The following is a 21053-nucleotide window of genomic DNA, read 5'->3' as shown; positions in this document are numbered from 1 at the left end:
CTACCCCTGCATAACTGACAGCTTCGACATATACCCAAAATTAACATAATCAAATGCTGCAAAGTGGCCAGGCATGGTAATACATGCCTGTAATCCCAGTGCTTTGGGAGGCCGAGGTGGGAGGATCATTTGAGCTCAGGAGTTTAAGACCAGCCTGGGCAACATAGCAAAATCCTGTGTTTACAAAATAATAATAATAATAATAATAATAATAATAATAATAATAAGTAGATAAAGAATAAAATTAGCCAGGTATGATTGCATGCACTCATAGTCCCAGCTAAATGGGAGGCTGAGGTAGGAAGATCACTTGAGGCCAAAAGCTTGAGACCAGTCTGGGAAATATAGTAAGACCTCATCTCTATAAAAAATTTAAAAATTAACTGGGCATGCTGGCACATGTCTGTAGTTCTAGCTACTTGAGAGGCTGAAGTGAAAGGATCATTTGAGGTCAGAAGTTTGAGGCTGCAGTGAGCTATGATTGCAGCATTGCACTTCAGCATGGGTGACAGAGCAAGATCCTATTTTAAAACAAACAAACTAACTAACTAACTAACTAACTAACTAACTAACTAACTAACTAACAGCAAACATTGCAAAATGCCAAAGGAAGAGAAGGATCAGAAACTGTTAATTCAGTTTAGGTACTAGAGACTTACTGGTGGCCTTGAAGAAAGCCGTTTCAGTATAGAATGGAACAGAGACCTTATTGCAGGGATCAGGGGTAAATAGGAGGTGAGAAAGTAAGCAAATACAAAGTCCTCTTTCAAGCCACTAGGCTGGGAAGAGAAGGATAAGTGGAGTGGTGCCTGGGGTGGACCATACAGTCAAAGAAGAGGTGGTTAGTGAGTTGGTTGGTAGGTTGGTTGGTTGGTCGGTTGGTTGGTTAGTTGGCTGGCTCAGTTGTTTATTTTATGATAGGAGAGAATTGAACCTGCAAAGAAGCATTTGCAGTGACACCATCATGAGGTGTCACTGAAAATGATGAGGGTAAGGGCTTGGATGAGAGTGAGCAGGAAACAAAAGGTCTGGTCAACGGGAGAGAGTAGAGTATGGCTTAGCAGGGTTTATTTACTGATGTGCCATGCCTCATTGATACTTCAAGTTCTCAAGTCCAAGGGCAAGCAATGTCAACCAATGAAGCAAAGACCAAATGAAAATTAGAATGGTACTCTTACTGTTAAAATCAGAAAATAAATGTAAATTTTGTCATGGGAAAATTTGAAAAATTTCTGGAAAGCAAATTGAGTTTAAAGCTTGATTTATTGTGCACTTTTCAAGAAATACATTTTCTTTAATTTTTAAACACCTACAACTGAGAGGTAAACAGATGCCATCAATAGACTAATAGCAATATATGTTGGTGTAAGGTTTATTGCTCACAAGCGCTCATACTTCCTTTCAAGGAGACAGGGAGAGAATGACTATCTCCACTTGACCGTATGGAAAAGTGATCAAGCTCAGAGAGGTGGCTGACATCTCCGACCTTGAAGAAAAGCCCACAGTCATCTTTTCATTTGCCCTCCTTCCCCATCATTTCTTTTTCTTTTCTTTTCTTTTTTTTTTTTTAAACGGAGTCTCGCTCTGTCACCCAGGCTGGAGTGCAGTGGCGTGATCTTGGCTCACTGCAAGCTCCACCTCCTGGGTTCAAGCCATTCTCCTGCCTCAGCCCCTTGAGTAGCTGGGACTATAGGCACCCCCCACCACACCTGGCTAATATTTTGTATTTTTAGTAGAGACGGGGTTTCACGGTGTTAGCTGGGATGGTCTCGATCTCCTGACCTCATGATCCGCCCTCCTCAGCCTCCCAAAGTGCTGGGATTACAGGCGTGAGCCACTGCGCCTGGCCCTTCCCCATCATTTCTAAACCTGTGGCACTGTGGCTCTGTCCCCACCACATCATCAGTGACCATCCCCAGCATCCCCGAAGATGCATCAGCTACTAAGTCTAATATGCAGTTTTAAAACCTCATTTTACTTGTTCAAGGTCAAAAGCTACTTAGTGGTATAAGTCCAAGATCATTCAAAATGAGGCCACTTGTTTGAAGTATGCCTCTCCTCACTTTTCACTGCAATGCATTCCTGGGGATCAGTTGAGAATTCAGAATGATGTTTACAAAATAACTAGATAAGCAAAATAAAAACCAAGATCTAGCTGCCCAGCATCTATGCAGTTTTTGTTGAATATAAGCGTGCAGTTATCAGATAACACTAAGAGCTAATGTTTATCGAGCCTGAACTGTGCCATGTACTGCTCTAAGTCCACCTTGTGCTCTTACTCATGTAATCCTCCCAACATGCTAAGAGGTAGGTACTGTTAGTATCCCTATTTTACACATGGGGAAGCTGAGACATGAAGACCTGACATCCATTGCTTAAGGTCACAAGGCTAGCCAGAGTTTGAATCCAGGAGATCTGATTCCAAAGCCTAACCCCCGGGCCATTATAAAAGTGTGGAAAGGTGGAAAGACTGAAGTGTTTTTAGTGTGTTTTCAAGGGATCATTGATCAACTGGAAGACTAGAGTGTTTTTAGTGTATTTTCAAGGGATCGTTGATCAACTGGCAAGCTGCTGAAGTGTTCGGGAATAGTTTATTTTCCTAAATGGGTTGAGCCGTCACCTTTGCACAATGATTTTGGTTAGCAATCCTTTCCTTCATAAATCGCATAGAGATGAACTTCAACCCACAGCCCAGCCTAGCCTGACTTCTAAAGAAAAAAATCTTTTATTAAGATCCAGAGTTCCCAGCCTGGGCAACGTGATGAAACCCCATCTCTACAAAAAAAAAAAAAAAAAAAAAAACAAAAATTAGCCTGCTGTGGTGGTGCTTGCCTGTAGTCCTAGCTACTCATGTGGCTGAGGTGGGAGAATCCCCCGAGCCTGGGGAGGTTGAGACTGCAGTGAGCCGTGATTGTGCCACTGCACTCCAGCCTGGGCAACAGAGTAAGACCCTGTCTCAAAAATAAAAAACAAAAAACAAACAAAAACAAAACAAACAAGCAAAAAAAACCCTAGAGTTCAATTCAACTATATTTTGTTATATGACAATTTGGGGTGATAGCTGGTTGCAGTGGCACACAACCAGAAATGAATAGAAAATCTCTAGGATGATACTCATAGTGGCGAAGAACAATGCATATGCCACACAAAATCCTGTAGGTCATCTCTTCTAATGCAGTTTGGTTCAACAAGTAACTGAGTGCCTATTACTCAACAGAAATGTATTGATTCCCCTGGGCACAATGCTGGGTGCTCAGCTAAAGCTGAGGAAGGACCAATCCTGCCCTTGGGGAGCCAGGTAAGTGATGAGAGACAGGGATGGTACCAGGTACATTGGGGCAAGAACCCAGAGATGCAGAAGAGACTCCTGGAGAAGCTCTCACCTGAATGAAGGGGGAAAGACATGCAGGTAGAAGGAAATAAATTGGCAGTGAACTGCATGGTGTGTGGGAGGAGCTGTGAGCACCTGGGAGCCAGGTACCAGGTGAGAAGTGATGGGAGCCGAACCTGCAGAGGGGCATGGGACCAGGTCAGAGGGGCTTCAGGAGCCAGGCCAGGAACACTCACTTCCTTAGACAGGAGGACCAGGGAAGGGTTCTATGCAGAGAAGCAGCAAGCTGGTGGCTGCAGTTGCAGGACAAATTTGGGGAGCACAAGATAGAAGGCAGGGAGACCCATGGGAAGGCTATTTCCAGCCAAGGAGTGATTTTGAAGCCCTCAACTGCAGCAGAAGCAAAGCAGATAGAGAGAGGAACACTAAGGAGTCAAGACTGGCCAGACTGTGGAGGGTTAACCGTTAGGGTGAGAGCCAAGAAAGGTGTGAGGCTGATTCCCAGCATAGCCTGGGGGGCTGGGTGGAAAATGTGCCAGTGCCAAGAGGCAGGTGTCCCAGCCCTCTCTCACCAATGAGGAAATGAGCAAGGAGGGAGTGGCTGGCCCAAGGTCACCCAGTGGAAAAGGTGTGTCTGTCCCTACACTGTAAAGGCCTGGCTGGTTTCCACAATGCCACACTTCTCCTGAGAACCTCCCAATTGCCTCCTTGTATGCACCCTTAGATCATGAGATGATGCTACCAATTTTGGTCACTCTCTGTGTACAGATGTGGTTAAAATCCTTAAGGTACAACTGACTGCATTCCCTCTTCACTGCTTTACAGCCTGGGGTTCCCAGATGCCTACTGATTCGTGAAGGTAGGAAGAGGGTACATGAGATGTTTTCAATATTTCAAAGAGCCTAATGTAAATCGTGCATTTATTGACAATGCCATGGTGCAGGTTAACGAAAATGTCGAGTTTCTTTGCTTTGGAGTGGAATTATAACTTGGTACACTAATGCTGGTTATCTCATTGATCAGCTATTCTCAACTGGCAGAGCTTTCCAATTAGCTTGACTTTGAATAATTAAAATGAGAAAATTAATCAATCATTACTTAAATATACATTGTTGCTGGGACACAGAACACGGGATCTATGGGGGAAATCATATTACCAGTGGATGTTGGGGAAGAGTTGAGATACTATTGCTTCAGACTGTGGGGATTTGTGCTCAATAGAACAGTGAAGGAGAAAGTGTCTGTTCTTTGATGCCTCTCTGCTGGAGGTTGGATGCCTCCTGTCCCCCCAGTCTGGTGTCAGGATACCCCACTCAGACCCTGAGTGCTCTATGTACCCCCATGTACCACATATTCCAAATGGCTGGGTCCTTCATTCCATCAACCCCTTCTTTTGCAGTCTTGCTCTTCAATTTCAAATGGGCCAGTTCCTCTATCTATCTGAATTCATGGGAATGTTATCCACAGCACACCAATGAGGTAGAACCAGCTCACAGCCTAGAAAACCTTCAGCATTCGATGATTGCATGAATCAAGATTTATTTCCCCTTTCAACAAGCCATGTGCAAGGCATTCTGCCAGGTGCTGAGAACACAGTACCACTAGTGTGCAATTAGGGGAAGATTGATCCTTCCCTCTTCCATACACAGGCATGCATACACACACACATTGTCACAGTAATCATTTGGCAATAGTGCTGCTATCTCAGTTACCAGAGGCGTAATCATGATCATTAGCATTTATTGAGCAGCAATTATGTGGAGGGCACTCATTGGCTTAAGATGTGGGCCCTACCCTTAGGGGCTTACAGTCAAGCCAAGAAGATAGGCCACATACATAAACTACAAAATAAAGTGGGCTGGGCGTCATGTGGCTTATGCCTGTAATCCCAGCACTTTGGGAGGCCGAGGTGGGTGGATCACCTGAGGTCAAGAGTTCGAGACCAGACTGGCCAACATGATGAAACCCCATCTCTACTAAAAATACAAAAATTAGCTGGGTGTGGTGACATGCACCTGTAGCCCCAGCTACTCAGGAGGCTGAGGCAGGAGAATCACTTGAACCCAGGAGGCGGAAGTTGCAGTGAGCTGAGTCTACACCACTGTACTCTAGCCTGGGTGAGAGAGTGAGACTCCATCTCTAAATAAACAAACAAACAAACAAACAAACAAACAAAGTAGTAAGTGCCGAGATAGCCAGAGAGATAGGAAGCGAGTCCACGGGAGGCAGGACTGGTTGAGGCCTGGCCTGGTGGAGGAGACCTTTATGGAAGAGTGACATTTAGACAAAATTTTGAAGGTTAGGCAGGAGTTCAGTTAAACCAAGAGGGGAGAGCATTCAAGCAACAGGGATGCGCTGTGCAGCTTGGAGGGAACAGACATGTCTGTGCAGGAAGGAGGGAAGCACATATGAGGACTTTAGGGCACCTTTCGGATCAGAAAGTGGAGGCAGCTGCTGGTTTGGGAATATGGCACTGGCTTTCCGGGGGGGAGAGTGTGCAGTGCGCAGGGAAACAAGGCATTGGTGGAAGTCACTATTTGTAGAGCTTGGCTTTGCTTTCAGATCATCTCTGACACAGTTTTTTCTAGACACCTTCGAGGGGATAAAAGGGGCTGGCCTCTTTCTGAGATTGTGTTCGGGAACTGGCTGACTGCTGAGGCGAAACCTAAGAAGCACACCTTTGGAGGACATAGGGGAAGTTTAGGAGGTCCCCACAGCGTGGCTCAGGGCCAAACTCTGCACTGAGGGCTGAGGCTGAAGGCAACAGAGAGAGCCAAGGGCTCCAGGGAACTCCCCTATCAGCCGGCACTCCCCACTCTATCCACCAGGAAGTTGTGCAACAGCACCTATCTCTGGTAAACCAGGAAAGAGGTGGCTCTTAGTAATTGAATTACCAATGAATACCAGTGTGAGCATCTGCCCCATCCCTTTCTCCCCAGTCTCATTCCCATGTCCAGATGCATGCTATTCCTGCAAGTAAAAAACAAGTCCGTATAAGGCTACAGGGTTCCCATAGACAGCGTACTTCCCTTCGATGGCAAGCGATAGTTGTTAGGTTTGTTGTTATGATGGCATTGGGGGTAGGGGAAGAGTTCATTCAATCATTGTATTTCTGGGAGAGTCACTTCCTCCCAGGGAAGCCAGCGCTGAGCACCCATTCACACAGCTCAGTAATGGACACACATCAATCTGGTGTTTTGCTTTGCTTATACAACGAATAAGATTCTTCTTTCATCTCTGCCCCCAAAACAGATGCTACCAGAAGCCTGAATTCCTTACTAGATGAGAGACGGTATGACCATAAGTATTAAGACCGTTGCTATTGTTTTCTTTAAAAACCAAAACCAGCTGGGAGCGGTTGCTCACACCTGTACCTGTAATCCCAGCACTTTGGGAGGCCGAGGCAGGCGGATCGCCTGAGATCAGGAGTTCGAGACCAGCCTGGCCAATATGGTGAAACCCGTCTCTACTGAAAATATACAAAAATTAGCTGGGCATGGTGGCTCATGCCTATAATTCCAGCTACTTGGGAGACTGAGGCAGGAGAATCGCATGAACCTGGAAGGTGGAGGTTGCAGTGAGCCAAGATCAGGCCACTGCACTCCAGCGTGGGCGACAAGAGTGAGACTCTGTTTCAAAAAGAAAAGAAAAGAAAAGAAAAAAAACCAAAACCAAAAATGAAAACCAACTCCTACGCCAGTGAGTGTGGCCCCTCAACAAAATTCCCAGGCTTCCAGAACTGGTTCATACCCCTCTTCTGCAAGCTCTGCATTGTTTTATAATCACATTTTTTTTATATATTGCAAATAATATTACTCTGTTTAATCATCTATTTGCCAAAATGTGGACTGTTTTTTAAAAATCAATCCATTCTCCACAAAGATGTGTTGCCTTGAGGGCTTTCAAAGGACTGCATCTAGGCACCAAGAGCCATTCCCACAAAAAGTGCTAGGAATATGTTTTCTGATAGTGGCATATCTGCAGTAAGGGTTGAGCCTATCAGGAAAATGCCTTTGAAGGTCATAAAATTCATTTGGCTGTATAAGTACCGGAGTGTATGCTAAAATAATCAGTCACGTTACTTTATAGTCATACCTCGTACTCTTGTTCTGGAAAATCAATAAAGTGAGGAGAAGGATAGGGATATTGTGTATAACCATTTAAGAGCGAGAAAACAAAAAAATAATATTCTGTAGAAACGGTCCTCAAGGAAGCCACAGACCTAGTTTTCATAGCAGGCTCAATTTTATCTCCAAGCTCATCACTGAGTTATTAAATCGAAGTACCCATCATATCCTAGACAAAAATACAAAAAAATTAAAAAAGGGAAATAGCATGCATCCCTCTCTAGATGCTTGGAGGCACTGAAAATTATCCACGGCCTTTAAAATGTATTTCTTAACCGTGTCTATTATTCACACTCCTAATGTTTTGCTCCAGCAAATGTTACAAACTCTCATGTTGCTTTTGCCTGGGCTACTTCCCCACCTGAAATTTTCCCTTTCCTCTCCTCTGCCAAGTCAATTCTTCCCTGCATTTCAAGACCCCGCCCAAGACCTTCTGCTTCTCAAAGGAGAGTCTGACTGGCTGGTGATCCAGAAAGACCAAGAGGCCGGGCCAAGAGAGGAGAGAACAAGAGTCAGGCATGAAGCTACCACGAGGCCCGTAAAAGCCACTTCTGTATTTCTGAGCTCCTCGCCACCCTCACACCTAGGAACTACTGCTGAGGATGATGAGGTGCCCAGGCAGAAGAAGTAGCAGCCGCCATTGGGTGGCTTGTATGGCACCTGACTTGCTTTTCCTGAGCGGCAGCACAGACTGGCCCTTGCAAGAGCGCCAACGGGCATAGAAGTCATGGAGTCCAGATCGGGAAGGCCCTCGGTGGCCTTCTGTACCAGCTGCTCATGCCTGGCAGCAAGGGCTTTTGTGGCATTCCTACAGATGGTGAGGGACACTCACGACCTCCGAGGCGCTCTCTTGCCACCTTGCCAGACAGCTGTGGGTACTATTCACTTCCTTTAGTGTAAACCTGGACCACTCCTACGCATGCGCCCTGCTTCTGTTCGCTAGACTCCATATTTTCTGTGCCCTGAAGGAAACAAGACATCAACTCTGGAATCTCAGAGCTTGCAAAGGGGCAATCTGAATGTTTTATTCCTCTGTCTTGTGGCCCCTCCATTTCCACTGGTTGTGCAGCTACCAATTCATCCGACCGCCCTTTTCAAGGGACCATCTCGGTGGGTCCCTTGCCCATCCCACCACGGCCATAGGAAGCAGCACTTTAGCAAAGACGCTGGGAAAACACTGGTTAAATAAAGCCGAACAGGTTTCTTTATTAAATAACCTTTCAGGGCCTTTGCTATGCTATGAATCTCCAAGAAGGGCTTGATTTAGACATAATTTCCCAAACACTTTTAGGAACAGAAGTTGGGAAATGGTGAGCAAATTGATCTTCAGTCCCCATATGCTAGAGACGGGTTGCCTTTTCCAGAGCTCACCTCTCATTGTGCCAGGGAATACCTACATGGCTTCTTCCTCTTCAGATTTCTCATCTTGGCTCCCATATTCCATCCCAATGCTGCCTTTTAAATATAGTCTGGAGTAGATGTGGGTCTAGAATTAAAGTCCAGTTCTCACATGTAGACCAAGCTCTCTGGGAAAGGAACTTCCAGGGATAGTGGTAAACTTAAGTCTTAATAATCTGTGATAGTCTTAAATCTTAATAATCACCAATCACATTTCAATTTAAACTGGTCTTAGAATGGACTTGATCAGAACACTAACTTATTCTGAATCTGAATTCCTTTTTTTTTTTTTTTTGAGACAGAGTTTCACTCTCATTGCCCAGGCTGGAGTGCAGTGATGTGATCTCGGCTCATTGCAACCTCTGCCTCCTGGGTTCAGGTGATTCTCCTGCCTCAGCCTCCCAAGTAGCTGGGACTACAGACAGGATCTTGCCCTGTGACCCAGGCTGGAGTGCGCGTGTAGTGGTGCAATCACAGCTCATTGTAGCCTCAACCTCCTGGGCTCAAGAGATCCTCCGACCTCAGCCTCCCAAGTAGCTGAGATTACAGACATGCAACACCACACCTGGCTAATTTTTAATTTTTTTTTTTTTTTTTTTGGTAGAAACAGGGTCTCTCTTTGTTGCCCAGGCTGGTCTCAAACCCCTGGGCTCAAGCGATCCTCCCACTTTGCCCTCCCAAAGCCCTGGGATTATGGACATAAGCCACCACACCCAGCCTGAATTCCTATTTTTGATGTCGAGTTGATTACGTACCTCTGGGTCTTGGTACCTGAGCCTTAAGCGCAGCTTGTTACTACAAGACCATCCAGGCCATGTTCACATACTTGGTTAGATAGCTACCCACCTTCCTTGCCACTTCATCAGCCCTGTTACTCCAAATCCTTTCAGACATTCTACTCCACTGGAAGAAATAGTTAGACTACAGTCCTGAAACCTCACACCTAAAGCGTGAAACTGCTTTCCCCTTCGCCACTAGAAAGGAGCAGTTTCCCATTCTTTTTAGTAAAATTTCTCTTTTTTTGCTAAATATTCACACTCATTAAAGAAATACAAAAGATGCAGAAAGACTAAAAGAAGGGAAAAGAAATCACCCAGAACCCCATCCCAGAAAGAAATCCACTAGCGCTATCTGAGCTATTTCTTTACACTGGTTCTTAAAGAATAAAGCAATCTTTATCCTTCTCACAGGAACCCAGCTGCCAGTCCTTAGGTGTTGCTTGAAAGATTAAATACGCTAGGACTTACGGTTGCCTCGAGCAACATTCACCTCGTACAACTCATTTCTTGTACATCAAATCTCTTCCAGAAGTAAGAATTTTAAACCATTTTATATGGGAAAAAATTAGTTTTTAAAATGTGTTATCTTGTGTGTTAATCGTCTTAACATGTGCTCCATGTACTTCCAGCTAATACAGTCTCTATCCCCAGCTCCATCTCCAGCCTGGTGGTGCAGCCCTGATCCCCCGATGCCCCAGTTCACACAGTTCAGCCACACACTGGTCACTTTAAATCAAATAATCATCATGGAAAAATGGTGTCCAAGGCAGTTTTGGGAAAACAATCGAAGTGTACTATGCCTAGTTTAAAACTGTCTTTTTAAAGAAAAGAATTCTTTTTGTCTTTTTTCCAAATTCACGCATATACCTAATAATTAAGAAGTGTGCATTAAGTACATGGCATGGTGTCTGCTCTACAGGATAAGAAGGGACAAAAAAACAGTCCATCTGCAACGACTGGGACAGTGCATGGCAAATTGACACAAACTGAAAACACAGCAAGCTTTCAGGAAAGGAAGTGGGTCACATGGGCAAGAAAATTTAGATTTGTATGGAACCGTGAAGGCCAAGAGAAGAACCACAGGAAGAAAGCACCAGGCAGAGCTTAGAGGTTGGAATTAGCCTCCAGTCAGCATTTACTAGGCACCAACTATGTGCCAGGCATTGTGAGAGACAGAGATGGGATAAAAGCAGGGCTGAGAGGGGGCTCATAAGTCATAAGTTCCTTTGGAAACAGAAAACACTTCCCTGAGGAACCTCCTCTGAGCCTGGAGTTGAAGGAAAGAGGAGGCCTCATACAGCAACAAAGGACCATTCACAGCACAGCAAACAGCGGCACTCCAACCCCAGCCCAGGTTGTTGGGGAGAGAGCCACAGGGGACCCACTGAAGGAGCAGGAGCCCCACAGTGAGTCCTGGGGTGCTGGGGTGGGGTTGATGGATGTGGACTTCTTAACTTTACTACCTTCAACCACATGCTAGCAGAGCATCCTTGCCATTGGCAGAAGATTCCAGAACTGTAACCAGATAGGAGACCTGGCCCCTGCCCTTGGAGAACTCACCAGCTGGTTGAGAGCACAAGAAGCAACTTGGTGTGCCTTTTGCTTTTTAGTTTTTTTTTTTTTTTTTTTTTTTTTTGTCTCCCAGGCTGGAGTGCAGTGGCTTGATCTCAGCTCACTGCAACCTCTGCCTCCCGGGTTCAAGCGATTCTTCTGCCTCAGCCTCCCAAGTAGCTGGGACTACAGGCGCCCGCCACCACGCCCAGCTAATTTTTGTATTTTTAGTAGAGACGGGGTTTCACCATATTGGCCAGTCTGGTCTCGAACTCCTGACCTTGTGATCCACCCACCTCAGCCTCCAAAAGTGCTGGGATTACAGGCGTGAGCCACCATGCCCAGCCTGTTTTTCTTTTTTCTTTTTCCATAAGTTGTTGGGGTACAAGTGGTATTTAGTTACATGAGTAAGTTCTTTTTTTTTGAGACGGAGTCTGGCTCTGTCGCCCAAGCTGGAGTGCAATGGCCGGATCTCAGCTCACTGCAAGCTCCGCCTCCCAGGTTTACACCATTCTCCTGCCTCAGCCTCCCGAGTAACTGGGACTACAGGCGCCCGCCACCTCGCCCAGCTAATTTTTTGTATTTTTTTTAGTAGAGATGAGGTTTCACCATGTTAGCCAGGATGGTCTCAATCTCCTGACCTCGTGATCCGCCCATCTCGGCCTCCCAAAGTGCTGGGATTACAGGCTTGAGCCACCGTGCCCGGCCGAGTAAGTTCTTTAGTGGAGATTTCTGAGATTTTGGTGCAACCATCACCTGAACAGTATACACTGAACCATATTTGTAGTCTTGTATCCCTTGCCTACCTCCCATACTTTCCCCCAAGTCCCCAAAGTCCATTGTATCATTCTTATGCCTTTGCATCCTCATAGCTTAGATCCCACATATCAGTGAGAACAGTGTTTGGTTTTCCATTTCTGAGTTATTTCACTTAGAATAATAGTCTCCAATCTCATCCAGGTCAACAAATGCTGTTAAGTCATTCCTTTTTATGACTGCATAGTATTTCATAGTATACATATACCACAGTTTCTTTATCCACTCATTGATTAATGGGCATTTGGGTTGGTTCCATGATTTTGCAATTGTGGATTGTGCTGCTATGAACATGCGTGTTCAAGTATCTTTTTCAAATAATGACTTATTTTCCTTTGTATATCTTCTTTCGAGAATTATCTATTCATGTTGTTAGCCCACTTTTTGATGGGATTTTCTGTTTTTTTCTTACTGATTTGTTTGAGTTCATTGTAGAGTCTGGATGTGAGTCCTTGGTCAGATGTACAGATTGTGAAGATTTCTTCCCACTCTGTGGGTTGTCTGCTTACTCTACCGACTGTTCCTCTTGCTGTGCAGAAGCTGTTTAGTTTGATTAGGTCCCAGCTCTTTGTCTTTGTTTTTAAGGCATTTGCTTTCAGGTTCTTGGTCATGAAATCCTTGCCTAAGCCAATGTCTAGAAGGGTTTTTACAGTGTTATACCTAGAATTTTTATAGTTTCAGGTCTTAGGTTTAAGTCTTTAACTCATCTTGAGTTAATTTTTGTAGAAAGTGAGAGATGAGAATCCAGTTTCGTTCTCCTACATGTGGCTAGCCAATTATCTCAGTACCATTTGTTGAAAAAAGTTGTCTTTCCTCACTTTACGTTTTCATTTGCTTTGTTGAAGATCATTTGACTGTAAGTATTTGGGTTTATTTGCGGGTTCTCTATTTGGTTCCATTGGTCTGTGTGCCTATTTTTATACGAGTACCATGCTGTTTGGGTGATGATGGGCTTATAGTATAGTTTGAAATCAGGTAATGTGATGCCTCTAGATATGTTCTTTTTGCTTAGTCTTGCTTTGGCTATGCAGGCTCTTTTTTGGTTCTGTATGAATTTTAGGATTGTTTTTTCTAATTCTGTGAAGAATGATGGTGGTATTTTGCTGGGGATTGCACTGAATTTGTAGATTGCTTTTGGCAGTATGATCATTTTTTCAATATTGATTCGACCCATCCATGAGCATGGATGCGTTTCCATTTGTTTGTGTCATCTATGATTTCTTTCAGCAGCATTTTGTAGTTTTCCCTGTAGAGGCCTTTCAACTCCTTCGTTAGGTATATTCCTAAGTATTTTATTTATTTATTTATTTGTTATTTATTTTTGCAGCTATTGTAAAAGGGGTTGAGTTCTTGATTTGATTCTCTGCTTGGTCACTGTTGGTGTATAGGAGAGCTCTGATGTGTGTACATTAATCTTGTATCCATAAACTGCTGAATTCTTTTATCAGTTCTAGGAGCTTTCTGGAGGAGTCCTAAGAGTTTTCAAGGTAAATGATTGTATTGTCAGCAAACAGTGACAGTTTGACTTCCTCTTTAGCAATTTGGATGCCGTTTATTTCTTTCTCTTATCTGATTGCTCTGGCTAGGACTTCCAGTACTATGTTGAAGAGGAGAGTGGTGAGAGTGGACATCCTTGTCTTGTTCCATTTCTCAGAGGGAATGCTTTCAACTTTTCCCCATTCAGTATTATATTGGCTGTGGGTTTGTGATAGATGGCTTTTATTACATTAAGGTAAGTCCCTTGTATGCTGACTTTGCTGAGAATTTTTTTTTTTTTTTTTTGAGATGGAGTCTCACTGTCTCCAGACTGGAGTGCAGTGGCATGATCTCAGCTCACTGCAAGCTCTGCCTCCAAGGTTCACGCCATTCTCCTGCCTCAGCCTCCCTAGTAGCTGGGACTACAGGTGCCCACCACCATGCCCAGCTGATTTTTTTTGTATTATTAGTAGAGATGGAGTTTCACCATGTTAGTCAGGATGGTCTCGATCTCCTGACCTCATGATCCGCCCACCTCAGCCTCCCAAAGTGCTGTGATTACAGGCGTGAGGCACCACACCTGGCCGAGAATTTTAATCATAAAGGGATGCTGGATTTTATCAGATGCTTTTTCTGCATCTATTATCACATGATTCTTGTTTTTAATTCTGTTTATGTGGTATATCACATTTATTGACTTGTGTATGTTAAACCACCCCTTCATCCCTGTTATGAAACCAACTTGATCATGGTGGATTATCTTTTTGATATGTTGTTGAATTCAGTTAGCTAGTATTTCATTAAGAATTTTAGTATCTATGTTCATCAAGGATATTGGTCTGTAGTTTTCCTTTTTGGTTATGTCCTTTCCTGGTTTTGGTACTGGGGTGATGCTGGCTTCATAGAATGAGTTAGGGAGGGTTCCTTCTTTCTCTATTTTGTGGAATGGTGTCAAAAGTATTGAACCGGCCGGGCGTGGTGGCTCAAGCCTGTAATCCCAGCACTTTGGGAGGCCGAGACGGGCGGATCATGAGGTCAGGAGATCGAGACCATCCTGGCTAACACAGTGAAACCCCGTCTCTACTAAAAAAAAAATACAGAAAACTAGCCGGGCGAGGTGGCGGGCGCCTGTAGTCACAGCTACTCCGGAGACTGAGGCAGGAGAATTGGGTGAACCCGGGAGGTGGAGCTTGCAGTGAGCTGAGATTGTGCCACTGCACTCCAGACTGGGCGACAGAGTGAGACTCCGTCTGAAAAAAAAAAAAAAAAAAGTATTGAACCAATTCTTCTTTGAATGTCTGGTAGAATTCTGCTGTGAATCCTTATGGTCCTAGACTTTTTTTGTTATTATTATTGGTAATTTTTAAATTACCATTTCAATCTCACTATTTGTTATTGGTCTCTTCAGGGTATCTAATGCTTCCTGATTTAAGCTAGAGGATTGTATTTTTCCAGGAATTTATCCATCTCAACTAGGTTTTTTAGTTTATGTGCATAAAGGTGTTCATAGTAGCCCTGAATGATCTTTTGTATTGTAGTGGTGTCTGCTGTAATATCTCCTGTTGCATTTCTCAGTGAAGTTATTTGGGTTTTCTCTCTTCTTTTCTTGGTTAATCTTGCTAATGGTCTATCAATTTTGTTTATATTTTCAAAGAGCCAGTTTTTTGTTTCATTTTTCTTTTACATTTGTGTGTGTGTGTGTGTGTGTTTCAATTTCATTTAGTTCTGCTCTGATCTTGGTTATTTCCTTTCTTCTACTGGGTTTGGGTTCAGTTTGGTCCTGTTTCTCTAGTTCCTTGAGGTGTGACCTTAGTTGTACGTTTGTGCTCTTTCAGACTTTTTGATGTAGGCATTTAGGGCTATGAGGTTTTGATAGGTTGTGTCATTATTGTCATTCAGTTAGAAGAATTTTTTAAATTTCCATCTTGATTTTGTTTTTTACCCAATGCTCATTCAGGAGCAGGTTATTGAATAATTTCCATGTATTTGCATGGTTTTGAAGGATCCTTTTGGAGTTGATTTCCAGTTTTATTCTGTTGTGGTCTACGAGAGTGCTTGACACAATTTCAATTTTCTTAAATTTATTGAGGCTCATTTTATGGCCTCTCATATGGTTGATCTTGGAGAAAGTTCCATGTGATGTTGAATAGAATGTGTATTCTGCAGCTGTTGGATGAAATGTTCTGTATATGTCGGTTAAGTCCATCCGTTCCAAGGTATAGTTTAAATCCATTGTTTCTTTGTTGACTTTCTGTCTTGATAACCTGTCTAGAGCTGTCGGTGGAATACTGAAGTCCCCCACTATTACTGTGTTGCTATCTATCACATTTCTTAGGCCTATTAGTAATTGTTTAATAAATTTGGAAGCTCCAGTGTTAGGTGCATATATGTCTAGGATTGTGATATTTTACTGTTGGACAAGGCCTTTTACCATTGTATAATGTCCCTCTTTGTCTCTCTCTTTTTTTTATTTTTTGAGAAAGAGTCTTTCTGTGTCACCCAGGCTGGAGTGCAGTGGTGTAATTTCAGCTCACTGCAACCTCTGTCTCCCGGATTCAAGTGATTCTCCTGCCTCAGCCTCCCAAGTAGCTGGGACTACAGGCACCTACTACCATACCCTGCTAATTTTTTTTTTTTAGTAGAGATGGGGTTTCACTATGTTGGCCACACTGGTCATGAACTCCTGACCTTGTGACTCAAAGTGCTGGGATTACAGGCATGAGCCACCACACACAGCGCCTCTTTGTCTGTTTTAACTACTGTTGCTTTATGATTTGTTTTGTCTGATATAAGAATAGCTACCCTTGCTCTGCTCACTTTTGGTATCCATTTGCATGAAATGCCTTTTTCCACCCCTTTAAGTTTATGTGAGTCCTTACGTGTTAGGTGAGTCTCCTGAAAGCAGCAGATAGTTGGTTGGTGAGTTCTTATCCATTCTGCAGTTCTGTATCTTTTAAGTGGAGCATTTAGGCCATTTACATTCAATGTTAGTATTGAAATGTGAGGTACTATTGCATTAATTGGGCTCTTTGTTGTCTGTGTACTTTGGATTTTTGTTGTTGTTTTTTGCTTTTGCTTTTTAGCTTGTATTTTTGTTGTATAGGTCTTGTGTGATTTATGCTTTAAAGAGGTTATGTTTTGATGTGTTTCCAGGATTTGTTTCAAGATTTAGAGCTCCTTTTACCAGTTCTTGTAGTGGTAGTTTAGTAATGGCAATTCTCTCAGCATTTGTTTGTCTGAAAACAACTGTATCTTTCCTTCATATATGATGCTTAATTTCACTGGATACAAAATTCTTGGCTGATAATTGATTTGTTTGAGATGCTGGAGGACAGGTCCCCAATCCCTTCTAGCTTATAGGGATTCTTTTGAGAAATCTGTGGTTCATCTGATTGGTTTTCCTTTACAGGTTACCTGGTTCTTCTGTCTCACAGCTCTTAAGATTCTTTCCTTTGTCTCAACTTTGGATAACCTGATGACAATGTGCCTAGGCAAAGATCTTTTTGGGATGAATTTCCCACATGTTCTTTGTATTTCTCATATTTGGATGTCTAGGTCTCTAGCTAGACTGGGGATCTTTTCCTTGATTATTCCCCCAAATATGTTTTCCAAGCTTTTAGAATGCTCTTCTTCCTCAGGAACACCAATTATTCTTAGGTTTGGTCATTTAACATAATCCCAGACTTCTTGTAGGCTTTGTTCGTATTTTCTTATTCTTTTTTCTTTGTCTTTGTTGGATTGGGTTAATTCGAAGACCTTGTCTTTGAGCTCTGAATTTCTTTCTTGTACTTGTTCAGTTCTATTGCTGAGACTTTCCAGAGCATTTCACATTTCTAAAAGTGTATCCAAAGTTTCCTGAATTTTTTATTTTATTTTTTTCTTTAAGCTGTCTATGTCTTAGAATATTTCTCCTATTCAATATTGGGGGAGTGTGTTGGGAGAGGAGGGTCTCCCTTTCCCACCTCTGCAGTTGGGGCACTCAACATCTGGGGTGTCTCCTGGGTCGTGCAGGAGCAATCTGCTTCCTTCAGAGGGTCTGTGGGTCCCCTCAGGATTGATGGTTTATTCTTACAGTTGATCTGGAGCTAAAATTCACCATGGAAGCCTCCAGATGCTGCTCTGTCTGGAGCTGCAATCTAGTCCTATCTTCTGTCCACCATGATCCCCTCCATCCTTCTTTTTTTTTTTTTGTTTTTGTTTTTAGACAGAGTCTTTCTTTGTCACTCAGGCTGGAGGGCAGTGGCATGATCTCAGATTACTGCGGCCTCTGCCTCCCAGGTTCAAGTGATTCTCCTGCCTCAATCTCCAAAGTAGCTGGGATTACAGACACCTGCTGCCACGCCCAGCTAATTTTTGTATTTTTACTACAGATGGAGTTTCACCATGCTGGCCAGGCTGGTTTCAAACTTCTGACCTCAAGTCATCTGCCTGCCTTGGCCTCCCAAAGTGCTGGGATTACAGGCATAAGCCACTGCACCCAGCCCATTTGATTTCACCTTCTCAGGGTATAGGTTCTCCGCTGCCATCTCACCTGGCTGGATGGCACATGTAGCACTTAAAGCAAAGACTAATGTGCTGCAGTGTTTAACCCACTCCCCCTGCCAGTTTCTCCTGCAAGTGTCTCTATACCTGCATCTTTCCTTGCCTGTGAGTCCTCTCACTGGAGGACAAGCACCCCTGTCTCTTCCACACATATCCTTTCAAGAGAATGTAACAGGAAGGGGGCCTTGCCTCATTCAAGCTGGTGGCTGTTGCTTAGTGGCTGACTAGGGTCTCACCTGGAACAGAAGGGTTGAAAGCCCAAGGGTGGTTCCCCTTGCACTGAATCAAGGGATGGACCCAAAAGCACCAGAGCCAGGGCCACGACCTCTCTCCTGCTGCCTCCGCTTCTTCTGCAGTATCCTCTCTAGACATCGAGGTCACCCCCAGAACCTCTGTGTCTCCCCTGCCTTGGGCACCTTCTCCAGATCTCCTGCTCCCTGACCTTGTACCAGGGTCTCCCCAAGATTGGGCACACATTAACAGGTTAATACATATTTTTGCAATAACAAATAGAAGTCAGCTCTCACTTCCTATTTACCACTTCTGCTTGGTACGTTTATCTTAATCTTTGCATCTTTGAACCAGGTTATTAATATGGCCCAAAAATAGACAGCAAACACACAGCTGCCCTGCTGAATGGTGTGGTGTTCCTACATGCCAGGCACTGAGCTGGGGTCTCAGACACAACAAAGACTGAAACAAAAGTGTAAAAATGTGTCCACTTTGAGAACCACAGTCAGAGCATAGCTATTGATAAGACTGATATGAATAAGCATGTTAGTAAGAAATTAAAAATAAACCTAAACCACTAAAGACTTATTTTCTTTTAGGTTACATAGATGATAGATAGTGAATTATAGTAGCTGACATCAACTAAGCACTTTCTACATGTCAGACACTGTGCTTCGGGCTTCCCTGAGCATAAAAACACATTAAGATGGATTACTGGGGGCTGGGGGCAGGGAAGGGGCTACCATTTGCTCTTGGTTTTACATGTGGCCAGTTTCAATCCAAGATAAGCTACAATGAGAGAAAAAAGTTCAAAAAAAATAATTAAACCAGTTAAAAAGAAAAACAGCACTGGGACTGAGGCTGGGTTTCAGAGCCAATTTCCAAGAAGTAATTTCATCATCATAGAACATCAAACGTGAATTCCACTCTCAGCTATGCAAATTCCAAAAGAATAATACCTCACATTTGCATAATGCTTGATGCTTTTCAAAGTGCTTTCCCAGTTATTAATCTAGAGAAGGCTTTATTACTACCGAAAACATAAATTAAAATTCTGTTCGGACTCCAGTTCTCCATTATTTTTTCCACTTTGCCCTCAAAAGCCAGAGCTGTCTAAATCCAGGTGCTTTTGATTGAATGGGTAACTCTAATAAGTTTAACTGGCAGGGTGAATATGCATAAATGTAGCATATTATGAGGCCTTCGATCTACAGACACCAGAGTCAGGCTTAGGAAAATCTGCTATTGAATTAACAAAACCACAGGGGAGCAACTCGGAGTTCAAGTTTGAGATCCTTTCAGGGTCTCAAATTTTGTGGGAACTGCACACAATATGTTCATCAGAATCCATCTCCCTGTATCAAATATGAGAAATTAGATCTACCACTTTGTCCTTAAACCTACAGAAATCCCTCTCAATGACTTCCCGCAAAGAGGCCCACATTTGCCAAACAGCTCCTAAGTCTTGTTTTGTTTTGAATGTAATATGAACCAAGAGGCTGAATTCACTGTAAATCCAACAAGAACAGAGGATTTTAGAAAAATGAGGTGAGGAGATATGACGGGGTTCAAGGAAATACTTCTACCCAAACCTAATGCCTTTCCAATTTGTTTCTTTTTCCATCTCTTTCAAACTTAATTATGTGTAGCGTTCTCAGTCACTGAATCACCAGCCTTTCCTGACACTTCAATCTCATGCATTTTAGCAAAAGATTAACCTGGCTGTTTGCTTTTAATTCTGAAGCTGTGCTAATACTCACTCCCGCTAGATTAGAAAAGAAGAAAAACACACTCCCGCATACCCCGCCATGGCACGAACAAGGCTCCAGGGTGAGACTGCTGACGCTGTCACAGTCCCTAGGGCTGGCTGCACTTACCACTTCAGAAGGGCCAAGAGAGCCACTGACAGGGCCACCGTCACCATGGGGCCATTCACGTCCAATTTTAGAACCCCCAAGGCTTCCATCATTCCTCTGAGACCACAGAGTGGTGGTCTTCCAGATGAGACAGGAGGCTGATCCCACTGCCCTTATGGGAACCGGGCTCTGCAGGTAGAAAGGGGAACAGGCAATCAAGAAAACATCCCATGGAGTGGGCCCCCACAGTGTGCTCTTTCTCAGAGTGTCTCCCTATAAAGAGGAAGGAAGAGGAGGGCACAACAAAGGGTTTCTGCGTAAAGGAATGAATCAGCAATTTTAATCCTTGATGACCACACTGACAATAAACATTTATGTTAACTTCCTCAGAGAGGAAAAGCAGACTTCCCCATATTTGCTGAGAAACAAAATGGTTGTAACCATGGACTTGTACTCTGAAAGGAAGTCTTCAAAGAGAGAAGTCTATCTATATCTATGTCTATAATCCCTATATCTATATCTACATCCATCTGTAATTTTTAAAATTCATAATTAAGTGAAGATACATGTCAAGAGACTCTGAATATCCCAGAACAATATGGGATCAGACACCATCCTGATAAAAATGCTGGCTGCTTTGAGGACAACCATCCCACCAAGTCCATTAGTTGCTGGGTCTGAGACCTCTCCGAGTGTCTGGCTGTGGGAGCCAAGCAGAGATCCCGATTCGGGTCAGCGTTCTCACGGTGAGTTGGAGGGTTTCTCAAGTGTCTGAAGGCAGATCCGTCGGCTCATATATGGGTCCTTTGTTCTAGCTTTGAGCTTATCTGATTAAAGTAGACAGAGAGATGGAGGGGATCAGAGTGGATGGGTGGCAGAACTAGATTGCAGCTCCAGACAGAGCAGCATCTGGAGGCTTCCATGGTGAATTTCAGCTCCAAAACAA

General features: G+C 43.6%; 1 protein-coding gene across 7 annotated transcripts in view; it reads right to left on the bottom strand.

Moving 5' to 3' along the window:
- TBXAS1 (thromboxane A synthase 1) overlaps nt 1-20390 on the bottom strand; it is a 178574-nt gene extending 158184 nt beyond the window's left edge. For all 7 annotated transcript variants that reach the window (XR_002724959.1, XR_002724960.3, XM_023184859.1 and 4 more), the window contains exon 1: nt 20129-20390. Coding sequence is in view for 5 of the 7 variants with exons in the window: in XM_023184859.1 (XP_023040627.1) it covers nt 20129-20220 (92 nt within the window). In the remaining 2 variants the exon portion in view is untranslated. The remainder of the gene's footprint in view (nt 1-20128) is intronic.
- Nucleotides 20391-21053: the final 663 nt, after the last annotated feature.

This window comes from Piliocolobus tephrosceles, chromosome 8, assembly GCF_002776525.5.
Source record: "Piliocolobus tephrosceles isolate RC106 chromosome 8, ASM277652v3, whole genome shotgun sequence".
NCBI classification, from domain to species: domain Eukaryota; kingdom Metazoa; phylum Chordata; class Mammalia; order Primates; family Cercopithecidae; genus Piliocolobus; species Piliocolobus tephrosceles.
This window is presented reverse-complemented; position numbering and strand designations above follow the sequence as displayed.